The sequence below is a fragment of the Myotis daubentonii genome, chromosome 17 (assembly GCF_963259705.1).
Source record: "Myotis daubentonii chromosome 17, mMyoDau2.1, whole genome shotgun sequence".
Classification (NCBI taxonomy): Eukaryota; Metazoa; Chordata; class Mammalia; order Chiroptera; family Vespertilionidae; genus Myotis; species Myotis daubentonii.
Window position 1 is genome coordinate 37059612 of NC_081856.1, and position 14015 is coordinate 37073626.

Here is a 14015-nt window from a genome sequence, read left to right on the forward strand (position 1 = left end):
ACAAATACCTGCTACTCCCCAAAATGCTGACCTTGATATGAATTTTCTAGAACATAAATTTAAAAAATCATAATCACTGTCAATGTTTTATAAGTTATTAAATGGTGACAACTGTGGCATAATTTGTAATTCAAAAAGAAAATAGTATACAAATAAAAAATACAAAGGATTTCACTGTTTTAAGCAGTGCTTTTAACTGAGAAGTCACTATTTCCATTACAGTATTAAAAATTTAAAACTTTTACTCCAAGTCAATTTTCATCAAACGCTTTAAATATTAATATACTTGCCTAACATTAATGACATAATCTTAGTTCCATTATAATACCCAAACCAACAAAAATAAAATCACATACAATTGCTATTTTTGAAAACACTTACTTCAGCATATTGCTGGCAGTATAAGTGGTTGTGTGGATTAGTCATCATAAGCTCCTCTAAACAAAAGGCTGCTTTAGCATAGCTGAAAAATATCAAGGAGAAATTAAAAGTAACAAATTTTATCTTAGTTATGTCTTAAAATAGTTTTAAAACAAGTTTAGTGATGTTAGACATTTTATTCCCTCAATAACTGAAATAGCTTTATTATTAATAAAGGACTTACCCTGAATTCATATATACAAATATTTAGTTTTTTACTGAAATAAACAAAGACTTAAATCCTAAAGCAGCCCATGAATAATCAATATATGGTTATATTTTTTAAAAATAGGTTACTACTATGACATTCAAATATTGTTAACAACACAGGCCTCAAGACCGTGGATCAAATTACATATACAATAACTTCTAGAATTCCACAAATCATTTAATAAAATAATCAAATATCTAAAGTGTAAGGAGGAAATAAACATTTTATTAAATACCCTCTATTCACTAAAAATCCTTTACAGACATAAATTTATCAACATATTCTATTACAAAGACTTTTCATTAGTTAAATGTACTGTAAAATACAAAATCATAATAAAGTCATAAATTTCTAAACCTATAAAAAATAGACTTAGTGGCTTTGATATACACTCTGCTACTATTTAATCACGTGGTAGAGAAACAAAAATCTTGCTGAAAACCTAAGGAGAGAACTACTGCAAAGGGTTCTGGAAAAAATGGTTTTACACCAGGTAACTACAATTCCCTTCAATGTATTTTATGTTTAAAGTCATGTGACTATACTCACTATTTATAAGAAATTCTAAAGAATACAGGTATCCTAAGATTTATTCACAGTGAGGAGGTGATGAGCGTACCAATTAGAAAAAGGTTATCTACAGTTATTTTTGGCATTGGTCACCGATATCCTATCTTTAAACTAGTATCTGATATACTTACTTTTCAAAATATACATGTTGCAGTTTCACACATGTGACTAATAAGAACTAACTTTTTAAAAAATATGTTTTATGATTTGAGAGAGAGAGGAAGGGAGAGAGAAATATTGATGTGAAAGAAAAATGTCAACTACCTCCTATAAACCCCGACCAGGAATCAAACTCGCAACCTTTCAGTGCACAGGACAACGTTCCAACCAACTGATTCAACCAGCAAGGGCAAAATCTAACTCATATCACATCTTCACTATGTATTATTTTCTAGGTATTAGAAGTATTAACTCATCTAATCCTACCAAAACCCTAGGAAATAGGAAATTAATATCACCATTCTATAGTTAAGAACACTGAGGCACAAAGATTAAGCTAAAACTCAGGCTGTGCCACTCCAGATAGTCTACACTCTTAACCACTATGAATACTGCCTATAAGCACTACACACCACAATGGAAAGTTGTGGTGGTGATGTTAGTAATGACGATTGAATGATAACATAAAGACAGGAACAACAATCAAATCCAAAGGGTCTGAGGAACCAAAACTGCATGCAGATTACCCCCAAATCACAGTATTTTAGATTTATGAAGGTTCTTACAAATAGACTAGAGGCCTGGTGCACGAAATTCATGTATGGGTAGGGTCCCTAGGTCTGGCCAGCGATCAGGGCCTTTGGGGCCTTCCTTTGTTCCGCGCCGCCCCCTAGTGGTCAGCGCACATCATAGCGAGTGGTCAAACACCCAGTTGGTTGAACTACCGAGGGGACAATTTGCATATTTGCCTTTTATTATATAGGATTCTCATCAAAGATCATGCAGCTGTTTAGCCCTTTCATTTTTATATCCAAAACCAGTTCTTGACATATGATAGGTACATAATGGGTGCCTGGATAAATGAGTGAACAAATAACTGAATTAATGTCTAGAACAACAAAAGTGTTGATATGTATTTATCTATCTGATATGTATTTATTATTCTATAAGACAAGGGGAAAGTGGCCTCTAAACATCTAACTTCATCAAAAAGACAGTTCCCTTCTAAATGTTTCTTTTACTAAATTAAGTTTTTAAAAGTTCTTCTGATCCTCACAAAAGCCTAGTTATAGGTTACATATTTGTCCCTAGACTGCTTTATCAACATTATTTTTCCTTATAACATTTTAATAATTCTATTTGTTATGAAATTTTACAATAAGGCTGGGCCTACAAAAAGGAACAATAATCACTATCATAATTAATTTATAATACTAGCTGGTTCTTACTGATACAACATCTAGTTTTAACTACAAATCAAGTAAAAAACTTAAGTGTCTGTTTAAAATATGTATTTTTGTTTTATAATATGTATTGGTAATGCTAACAATACATATTATAAACAAAAATATATATGTTATATATATTATATTGTTTTATATTTAAAACAAGTAAAGTTATCAACATGGACAATTGGTATAACATATACCACTTGAATAACTAAATACACACTAGAATTTATAAATCAGAAGCAAACTTAAATAAAGGTAACGTAAAGATATAAAAAAAATCATGGCAGAATTCTATTTTCCCTTTTCTCTCTCTAACTGTACTGAATAGGCTTATAGGAATATTCTGTGAAAATTTAGAGTAAAACATTCTAGATTTACACTAGCAATGCTGCCTGTGGCCTATTATATTTAAAATAGCTTATAAACTATCCATATCCAGAAAATGCCAAAATGTTAAATATATCTAGCAATTACTAAATTGCTACATTTTGCCACTGCGTCCATAAAACTGTGCTAAGCTGACATCCCACAATAATTTACCACACACACACAAAAATCCTACCTACTATAATGACTTGCCCAAACAAAATGAATTAAGTGAACAGATTCTGATTTTCATTTCAAAAAATGTGAAGATATTTATAAGTACTGTACATCTGAATATTTCTTCTAAGTTCTCAATTCAAAAAAAATGGTTATTTTGTGAATGAATACCTTTAAGAACAAAAAGAGTTTTGTGATACAGGATAAAAGGGAAAGCTGAACACAATTATCATTTCCTCTGAAAAGAAATTTTTCAGGTGCTTTTCTGTCTTTGTAGTTTTCAATTTCTTGGGATTTTCTTTATTTCTCTTAAGTGTACATTCAACTCTATGTCAATAAACTCTTTAGAGATTCAAAACAAAGCAAAACTAAATGTGGGCATTACAAGATGAAGCGAATATTAAATTTAATGATGGGTTAAACATAAAGTATAACCTATTTGAGAATTAAATAGAGAAATATTAGAAACATGCAAAAGAGAGGTGGTATATTTATATAGTTCTTAGAGGACAGAAAATATACAAGCAATGAAAATGGATATATCTGACCATCTAAAAATAAAACCTGTTTTTTAAAAATCAATATTAAAAAAACAGAACTACCAAGCATATATTTCTGAAAGAACAAATCTTTCAATCATTTATATAAAGAGCTCTAAAATAAATTTTTTTAAGGTATAACTAATTTTCACCTAAGAAAATTTGCAAAGATTAAAAAGAATGATAGCACCCAATGTTGTTAAAAGGGATACTAATAATAGCTGGTTTGAGAGTGAACTAGGAACAAGTTATCAAAATCCCTGAAAATGTACATATCATTTAATCAAGTAATTCTACTTCTAAGAATGTAGCCCAAAGAAACAATTAAAATAAATCAGTATAGCATTATAGTGGAAATGAAAAACAACCTTTATATTCACTTAGAAAATTAGTTAAGAAAATTAGATTACATTTAATAAGATGGAATAATATAAAGCCACTGAAATCACACTGTGGAATGTTTACTGTGATTAAAAAAAAATTTTGACACTATAACTAAGTGAAAAACATTAGGCCACAAAAGATAATTCTATTTTAGGTTTCTGTTTGTCTCAAAAGGTATTAAAAAATAAAAAATAAACTATAGTTAACTTCAGATGATGCAAGTAACACATGATTTTTGTCTTCATCTTTACTCTTTATTGAGTTTTCCAAATTTTTCTGCATTAGGTATTCCTTTAATTAATAAAATAATTTCCTTGATGATTTGAAATGTGTTTAAATGCTTTTAATCACAGATCTCCATACGGCCCAAAAATATTTTAGATGACTATCATCTGTCTTACCAACAAAATAAAACTTAAGTTTTTTTTTACTGCATTCTGAAAATTCAGTTCATGTTATTTAAAATACATACTGTATACTTCATAAATATGGATTTAAAAAATAAGAAAATGACATTATTACCATTTAAACCAAATGGTAATAATTATCAAATGGTAATTTGGTTTAATTACCAATCTCACATGCATAAGAGAATCCTAAATATGTTCACATATGTGGATACACAAGTATACATACATCTATAATGAACATGACTTGGAAAATAATTTCTTAAGGGAAACTAAAGAGAATCTGAGAGTCAAAATATGGTAGAGAACTGGAGACTGCTTCCCAGAATATAGTACATTCATTAAATGATGCTATAATTTTAATTTTAGCCCCCACTAATCTCAGAATTATCCAGTTAACTGCTTTAATTCTCCATTTCACATTTTACATATACAGCCCTGAGCAAAGGCAAGAAGCAAGTGTCTTCATTCTATTTTATTTCCTGTGTCAGCTATTTGTAGTATGAGAATGAGATTAACTATTCATGCATAGTAAGAGATGTGCATGAGAATCTGATTCTATTCTCTCTATAAGAAGGAAAGAAACAATGTGATATACTTCAGATTCAGAAGAACTAAGGGGGGTGGGGCGCTTGCCTCTGGATGGAGGTTAGCGTTAATGCTGTGTTATTAGAAAACTTGCACTAAGACTGGGCTAATCCTCTCACACTGGGATTTCCTCCTGTCACTGCAGCAATAAAAAAGCTAACAAAAACATTAAATATCCAATAAGCCAGTTCCTACAGCATTCAACATTCTTGATTATTCTTGGTTTTTTACCCAGGCAACAGGATGCTTCTCTACTTTAGAAGACTTGATTCTCTTAGTACTAAGGCTAATAAATGCATACAATTGACAGAATTTTTAAACAGCAGAGAGTATAATACTCTTTGTATTATAAGAATAATTTGAACTCTAAAAATTCACAATTTTGATTCACTAAAATAACCTTAGCTCAGCAAATGCAGGCCTTTCTAATTCCAAAGAATGCATTATGCATTTTAAAGAAAAACTTATTTCCCCAACAAAAATAATTTAGTAAAAAACAAATGACCAAGTTAAAACAATCCACATATTATATCCAACAAATCATGGATTTGTTATTTTTTCATTTAACTATTTATTTTGTTCATTTAAAATGGCGTGATTCATACCTTCTCACCAATCCTTCGGCAACCACTAGACCTTCTGAACTTAGACAGTGATGAAAACTGCACTCCTAACAAAATTGTATGCGTACTTAACAACTTACTCATGTTCATTGATATAAAGTTCTGCAAGTTCATGCCAGGCTTCTTGGTCTCCAACAAATCTGGTGAGGGAAAAGGAAAAAAAAGAGTGTGTAGATATTTGGTAAATAAACAGCATGTGGGCAAAAAGGAAAATCAATGCAAATTCCATTTTAATTAAAAAAGATTTATCAGAATAACAACACACATTCCTCTTGAAAACACTCACTGTTCCAGATATTCATTCAGTTCCCGAATGGCCTCCACATTTTTTCCCTGGGCTTTTCGAATGGCAATCTTACGCTTTCTTGCAGCCTATGGGTTGACATTAATAAAGGATTAGGCGCTCATGATTCCCTGGGTTTTTGTAAAGAAGGTAATTTGACTGTGCAAATTATTATCTCAATGCCAGTGAAACTCTATTGTAGAACTACTGCTTAGTGGAGATTTATAAACATACCCCATGACATCCCACCAGGGAATTCAAACATTCCTCTAACAATCACATATGCTTTACTTTTGATGTACACATATATGCATCATTTCATTCAAATAAATAACCATCCAGATTCTGATAATTACAAGCCAGCAGGGAATCTTAATCTTTATCCACCCTAAAATCCTTTACTCTGTCTCATTCATAGATCTGTATCTTAAGAGACAGAGGAATAGTTGAGATTAAGAAAAAAAAATCTCACCATGGCCACTTGAATGCCATTATACAAATATGGCTTCTAATAACTTTTTCACAATTTTAAGAGAACAATCTACTTATGAGTCTTTCAAATGAATAATATAGGCCTGAAAGACATATTTTTAAATAGACAAAACAGTTAAACTTGCATTTTAAAGTTTTTTAAATGATAAATATCAAAATTAGGGGAGGGAAATGGGTGGAGGGGGTAAACAGGAAAAAAAGGGGACATCTGTAATATTTCCAACAAAGTTAAAAAAAGATTTTTTTAAAAATCAATGACATTTATTTATTCATTCATCAAATATGTACTGAACATCTACTATATGATAGGTACTATGCTAGGCTAGACAATGAAAATATAAAGAGAAAGATACATCAATAAAAGAAAAACAATAATAGAGTATTCTAGAGAGTGTTGTGATGGAGTAGATCCTAACATGCCTGTAGCAGAGTGGAAGAGGTGGAAGGTCAGGAAACAAAGAGGGTCCCAAATGCGACACCTGAACTGAAATAGAAAGGGCAAGTAGACATTAAGAAAGCAAAAGAGGAAATAGTGTGGAAGACATTGCATAATAGGAGGAACACTGGGGCAAAGGTATAGGAGACAGCAATATTGTGTGTAATCAAGACTATGTACTAAGGCTGCAGTGAACAGTCTGAGACTGGAGGGCATTATATGAATTATTAAATTTACAACCCCTCCATCTCTGTTTATTTTATTCAATGCAGAAGGCTAAACAATAAAACACACTAGGGCCAGATTTAAGCTTATTAATTATAATTATTGTTACTTTTTTATATAAAACATACTCCACAAGATGCAGACAATGGAAGTAAAATAGATGGATCCTCTTTAGACTAACAGAGCTACCTGTCAAGGAGGGAGAAAGGTGGGAGGTTTTGCTCTGAAGTGAGAATCAAAAACAAAACAAAACAGAGAAAAATCAAGAGACTCTCCAGTGAGACCAAGAGCAATATTTACAATAATAGCAATAACAATATTTCAGTAACAAAAAAATAACCTACATGTTAAAAATGTGCATCTTCGAATATTTGGCTCAGGCCAAAGGCCTAACACAATGCCTGCCACCCAGAAGGTACTCAAACATATTTGAAATAATTTCAGTATGTAAAACAATGAAAGCACCATAATATATGTAAAATTTAGAAAGTCTCAAGAATTTATAAGAAATGTAGAAGTAAAGTTGTAAAAGTAACGCAATCCTAGAGCCTTTAGTGAAAATATTAAACTTCAAATGAAAGCCTTATTCGAAGCCCTTCTGAAAACAGGTGAGGAATAAATTACCATATAATTAAGAAACTAATTTCTTTTGGACATATAGTACTTAATTTCACCAATCCAACAGCATTTGAAACAAATTTAATTGTTTATTCTTTTCATTTTTTATGATACTTATTCCATACGGTAGAGCACAGAGTCCAGATTTTGGGAAAAAAAGAAACTAAAGCCCAACTATTCTCACTTATCAGCTTTCTAATCAAGGGCAAAATATATATTGTTCACAAACCTCAGTAATATCACCAATCTCCAAGGATCACTGTAAAGCAACTAAAATAATACGCAGAATATAATGGTATTAATTAAATGAATGCTATCTTCCTTCTTTATACCTTTGCTTTGTGCTTAACATCTGTGTTTTAAGCCTTGCCAAAAGCTCTACTTATGAAATCTTTAAAGAACTGGCACAGGCTTGCTTAGTTTGATATTGATATCTTACCCCAAACCTTACAGGATTTGCACCAGCTGAGATGAGATAATTTATATAGATACAATGAAACGTGTTGAAAATAGTGCATCCAAGTATCACAATTCAGACAAAAGCCAAAGTATAAACCTGGATGGCAACTAATACTTCTACAGTCATAATAACAGGTATGGTATGAACACTGTAATGGACACCACTATGCAGAGTATGAGTTTCTTGAAGAAAGGTGTACTAAAAACACCTGTCTAATGTTGTTAACCTCATTTTCTCAGTGATTTGAAACAGAACCATTTCTTGATTGTCGAACATACATCAATATTTTTAGGTCAGCAGCATTCTGCAGAATATAGTTTATAAAGCACTCCTATAGTGTTTCAAGGATAATTAATCTTTTAAAATGTCTTTTAAAAACAATTCTTTTTCTAAATGATGGAAAACAGAGGTTTAAACAACATAAATGCATCAAAAGAGATCAAATTAGAAGATCTGAAATTTCTGATTCGAATCCTAGATCCTCCTATAAAACTACTTGAAAGAATCTGAAATATTTCAAATTAAATAATGTCCTTTTGAATTATGTGTATTCCTGGTGAAATATAATTTTATAATGTAAAACAAACAAATTCAGTATTAAATTTGTAATAGCCTACTTTAAAAACTGTTGTCTACCTAATACACACTTCACAGTGAGGTATAAGAAAAGATTTTAAATATGGAGCTTTATTAATCAATTTGAGAAACATGCCCCAAAAAATCTCTACTATATGAGCAATATAGTGCTTAATCATGTAAAACCAAAGGTATAGCATTTTATCTCCTAATATTCTGAAGTTTAAAACAAGTTTTTAAGTGGTAACTATTCAAGTATGTAAAGCCAGTTTTCCTAATGTGAGAGCTTAAAAACCACCTGCATGGCAATTACTATCATACAGGCAATAATAATTTATTACTAAGTCACATAATATACAGCCCTTTCCAGGTTTTGAGAAAAATAACACCATGTTCTGACATAAGAACCAATCTTTATTTATCTTAATCATTTAAAGGAACATTAAGCAGGGATTTCATTTCTGGTCAAGATGATGTAACAGGAACCAGATTTACCTGCTTGTCTGAAACAACCAAAGAACTGGACTAAATACATGAAACCTTGTATTCAGGGAGAGGGAGGGGGATAGGGAGGGGGAAGGGGAGGGAGGAGTGTGAAGGGGAGGAAGGAGGAGAAAGAGAGACATTGATTGTTTGCCTCCCGAAAGCACCCCTACCAGGGCTGGGGAACCTGCAACCAAAGTACGTGCCCTTGACCTGGAATCAAACCCGAGACCATATGGTCCGCAGGCCAACGCTCTAACCACTGAGTAAACCAGCCAGGGCCATGAAACAACCATTTTAAACTGCAGGACAATGGGCAGCAAAAGACAGTAATTCTTGAGAGGCAGGAAACAAATGAGGTGAGCCCTATTTTTATTGGCCTGGCTTGCTGCCTTAAGAGAGTTTCAAGGGTGCTGTGCAGAGAGGAAGAAAACCAGATTGAGCCCAGCAGACTCTGAGATCAGAAGGAGCTGAGAGTAGAAAGATCAAAGAGGTTAGCATTAATAGGCTAGAGTACTGGAGGGAAAAAAACACAAGACAGAATAAAGACACTGGAAGTTCCCCTTGAGGAATACTCAGCTTGGTATTGATCAGTGCATGTGTGTGAAGAAACTACCCAAGGCCAAGGAAAGAACCATCAAAAAGGTTTTGGGAGCCCAGCCAGCGTCGCTCAGTGGTTGAGTGTATGAAACAGGAGATCACCGTTTGATTTGGGTGAGGGCACATGCCCAGGTTGTGGGCTCGATCCCCAGTGTGGAGCGTGCAGGAGACAGCCAATCAATGATTCTCTCTCATTGATGTTTCTATCTCTCCCTCTCCCTTCCTCTCTGATATCAATAAAAATATACTTAAAAAAAAAAAAAGGTTTGGGGGGAGCCCTGGCTGATATAGCTCAGTTGGTTGGGATGATGCACCAAAAGGTCACGTGTTTGATGCCTGGGTTACAGATTCAGTCTCTGGTCGGAGTGCAGCTGGAGGCAACCACTCAATGTTTCTCAGATCATCTCTCTCTCTCTCTCTCTCTCTCTCTCTCTCTCTCTCTCTCCCTCTCCCCCCCTTCCACCCTCCTCCCTCCCTCCCTTTCTCTCTCCTTTCCCCTCTCTCTCTAAAATCAATAAAAACATATTTTAAAAAAAAAATTCAACATCACTCATAATATAAATTATAATAACAAGGTAACATTTTAATCAATCAGACTAGCAAAAGTTAAACATGCCATGTGGGAGGATACAGTGAGAGAAGCATCTCCTCCACCATAGAAATGACTGTAGACAGCTAAAAAAAAAAAACCTTTGTGGAGGGAAATTTGGTAACTCCTATCAAAACTTAAAATGCATGTAACTTCCTGGCAGATATTTTACTCCAGGAATCTATCCTACAAACAACATCCACTGCAACACTATTTCTGGGAGGAAGACATCAGAATCAACCTAAGAGTTCGCCAAAAGGGTCTTAAGTAAAACTGTTTTTCATGAAGACAGAGACTATACATCCATGCAATGCAATGCTATGCAATGCAGCTTCTCAAAGGATGATATAAAGGTTGTGCTGACATGGCATGACCTTTAAAATACACTGCTAGGTAAAGTATGCCACCATTTGCATTTTCAGCAATTCTCCCTATCAAAAGGAGAATACACAAACGTGCGCACATATCAGTAAGTGTATGAGAAAAAAATTATCTAGAAAAATACATAAGAAATTACTAACAAATGTTTGACTAAGTGAAGGAGGACTTGAAATCAGGAATGGGAGGAAAGACTTATTTTTCCTCTACACATTGTTTTGTATTATTTGTAATTTTTAATCTGGGTATAAATTACTTTTTCAAAAGAGTATTGCAAAAATTTTTTTAAATAGATGGGGAGAATGTGTCCCATTTCAGTAACTTCCCAAAAGAAAAATTTAAAAACTTCTATTATAACTACTTTATTCTTTTTGCCCTTGGTAGGCCTTATGCTTTAATGTTAAAACTTACTCATGCCATTCATGAAATACGATGGCTTTGTCTCAAGCCACACTCATCTTTCAAAGCTTACAAGGCTCAAAAATCACACAGCAAATCATCAAAGAATCAGGACTTAATAAGTCTATCTCAAAGTCCATAATCCATTCATTATATCATCCTGCCACCCTAAAAGCAAAGTCAATGATGGTGTTTAATTTGTTCTTCTATTCCCAATACCAAACACTCTGCAAGCACTCAACAAATGTTTTTTGAAATAACGAATGCATAAAGAGAGCTCCTTAAAGCTTGAGTAACAGCCTCATTTCTATAGTGGTTATCTAGGAGCATAGATGCACAAGACCAGTAAAAGAATCACATAACCACTTTTAGACAAAGCAAAGAATTACAGTTACAAGCTTGAATTAAAATTACAGATAAAAACAGAACTGGACTTTCTCATCTTTGAGATAATAAAGTTGCTTTGGAAAAAGAAACTGTGATGTCTTCTAAATAATAATTTGACTACTTAATATAAGTAAATTCTTTCCCTAATACACTTTTTCAATTCTAGGTCTTATATGGTTTTGTTATTTCCTTCAATGTCTACCTCAGTATTTTCTAAGGAAATAGCAACAGAGTCTTTAATTCTTAGTAATATCAACACTTTGTGACTCATGAAACATAATCATCATTTACAGCAGGACAGAAGGGACTGAGTAGAGATTAGATAAAAAATCTCTTATAAAAGAATAATACATTTAACAGCTGATTTTAATCACCTTGTTCTAAAATATTCACCTAACAACTAAGAAATTTAGTTACTACCACTTCATTCATAGTCAATGAGGGGACCCATTTGAATTTCTCTTTTGGCCAGTCTTAAAGCCATAAAACGTAGAAAGTACTACAAAGACAGAACAATATATAATTACTTATTATTTTAGGTCTTGAAAAAGTGAAATAACTTATTTAAAATATCCTCAACTTAAATTGACACAAAAGTAAAATGTCTGATTCCTAATTTCAAAAAAATAAATTACAAGCTATTAATTTTTAACTTAATATGAGAAAAATATAAGAAACAAACTTTTTTCAGAAACTTGATTTCATTTTTTCAATATACAGGGCAAAAATAGGTTTTACAGTTGTGAGTACATGAAAAACAGTTTATTCCTGTATTAATATTTATTAATTATTATATTATTTATCAGTATAACTGTAAACTTAGTTTTGCCCCACCATGTGTGAATGGGTAAAAAAATTAAATACTTTTAACACAGGTCAAGTCTTATAGTTAAAATAAACATATTACAAAATCTTCAGAACAACAAACAGTGCTTTTTATATAGTTAAGATTAGAATACTATTCAAAACTTTCCTATTTTAACTACCTTTTTTGAGGGGAATATCTAGACAAAAGTAATAGAAGCTGTTTCTTATTTTTGTCTTTTTTTTAAATAATAGGTAGATTTGTAGCTCTGCCAAAACTTTTCCCTGAATTTTCTATATTCTTAGAATCTTTACAAAATAATGAATCCTTACCATTTAAATATGTGCCAAACAAACAAACAAACAAAACCTAGGAAGTTTCCCTGAGGGGGCAGGGGGGGGATAATATTAAAAACACAAATATAAAACATTTCAAAATATATACTTATAGCAAATCACCATGTTGTGTAACGTAAACTTGTATAATGTTACTGGTCAATTATATCTCAAAAAAACTGGAAAAAACTCTGTCTTTTGAGCAATATACAGAAGTATTACTAAATAATGTATCAAAAAGGACAAGCAGAGATCAGAGATTTATGACCAATGAATGCTTGGTTTAATGCTATCTAGAAATTGCACACTTCAATATGAAATCATTTCCCAACTTAGCATACATAATTTATTTTTAAATGAATCAAGTTACTCATCTTCAATTATTAAACATTTCTGCATCTTATAATCCAGTCATATATTTTATTAGCTTTTTTAAAATGTGCATTTTTAATGAAATACTGCCAAATAAGAGAACACAATGTTTTTGTATTATGTGTTAATGTAAGAATTTCTCCTTTTCTAAAAGGACAATACAAACTCAAACTGTTTTTTGTTTAAAATTTCTAAAAATATTTTTATTTTAGCAGGCATATGTATGCAAGACATTAACAACATAAAACATTAAAAATGCCTGATGTTATTTAAAGACTCTCTTTAACTTTTCATTTAATACAAGGTAAATCTGAGGGAAGCCATTCTATCAATACTAAACTAAAATGTTTTCAACAACATAAAATTTTTTCTCCAGGGTATTTTTAAAACAAATAATACTATATAAGTATATTTGGAACAAATATTTTGTCCAATAAACTGATATGAAATTTGCTCAAAATCAGAATAAATTAAAGATATTTATATATTTTTCCTTTAAATATATTTACATATGATATAGTCATTCTTATTCAGGTAGAAAAAAGTAAATCCAAAACAAAACACCTTCATTAACCACATATACTAATTATTGAGATGACTTCTTTCATTTCTCATTAAGACAATTAAAATTTAACTACACAGACGAGTTACTATTTCATAAACTTCAACAAAATATTACAAAATTAAAAAAACACTGAGCTTTGCTGGGCTTTTATGCAAGCACATAAAATTCTTTCTTCCCAAATTTCAATTAATTTTTTTTTTAGTAAGATATCTCGTAAGTCAAATTTAACTGGAGAGTTTTAAATCTATTTTTTAAAACAACCCATCTTGAAATATTTAAAATAAGATAAAACATGGTTTCATATGTATTTTTCCATTACTTCCAAAATGAATTAAT

The 14015-nt window shown here is 31.7% G+C and overlaps 1 protein-coding gene across 1 annotated transcript in view; it reads right to left on the minus strand.

Annotated features, from left to right (window-relative positions):
* Positions 1-14015, minus strand: part of EMC2 (ER membrane protein complex subunit 2) — a 41656-nt gene that overhangs the window by 13233 nt on the left and 14408 nt on the right. The window contains exons 6-8 of the mRNA XM_059671908.1: positions 5963-6048; positions 5757-5816; positions 382-463 (exon numbers count right to left, since the gene is read on the minus strand). Coding sequence (XP_059527891.1) covers positions 382-463; positions 5757-5816; positions 5963-6048 — 228 coding nt within the window. The remainder of the gene's footprint in view (positions 1-381; positions 464-5756; positions 5817-5962; positions 6049-14015) is intronic.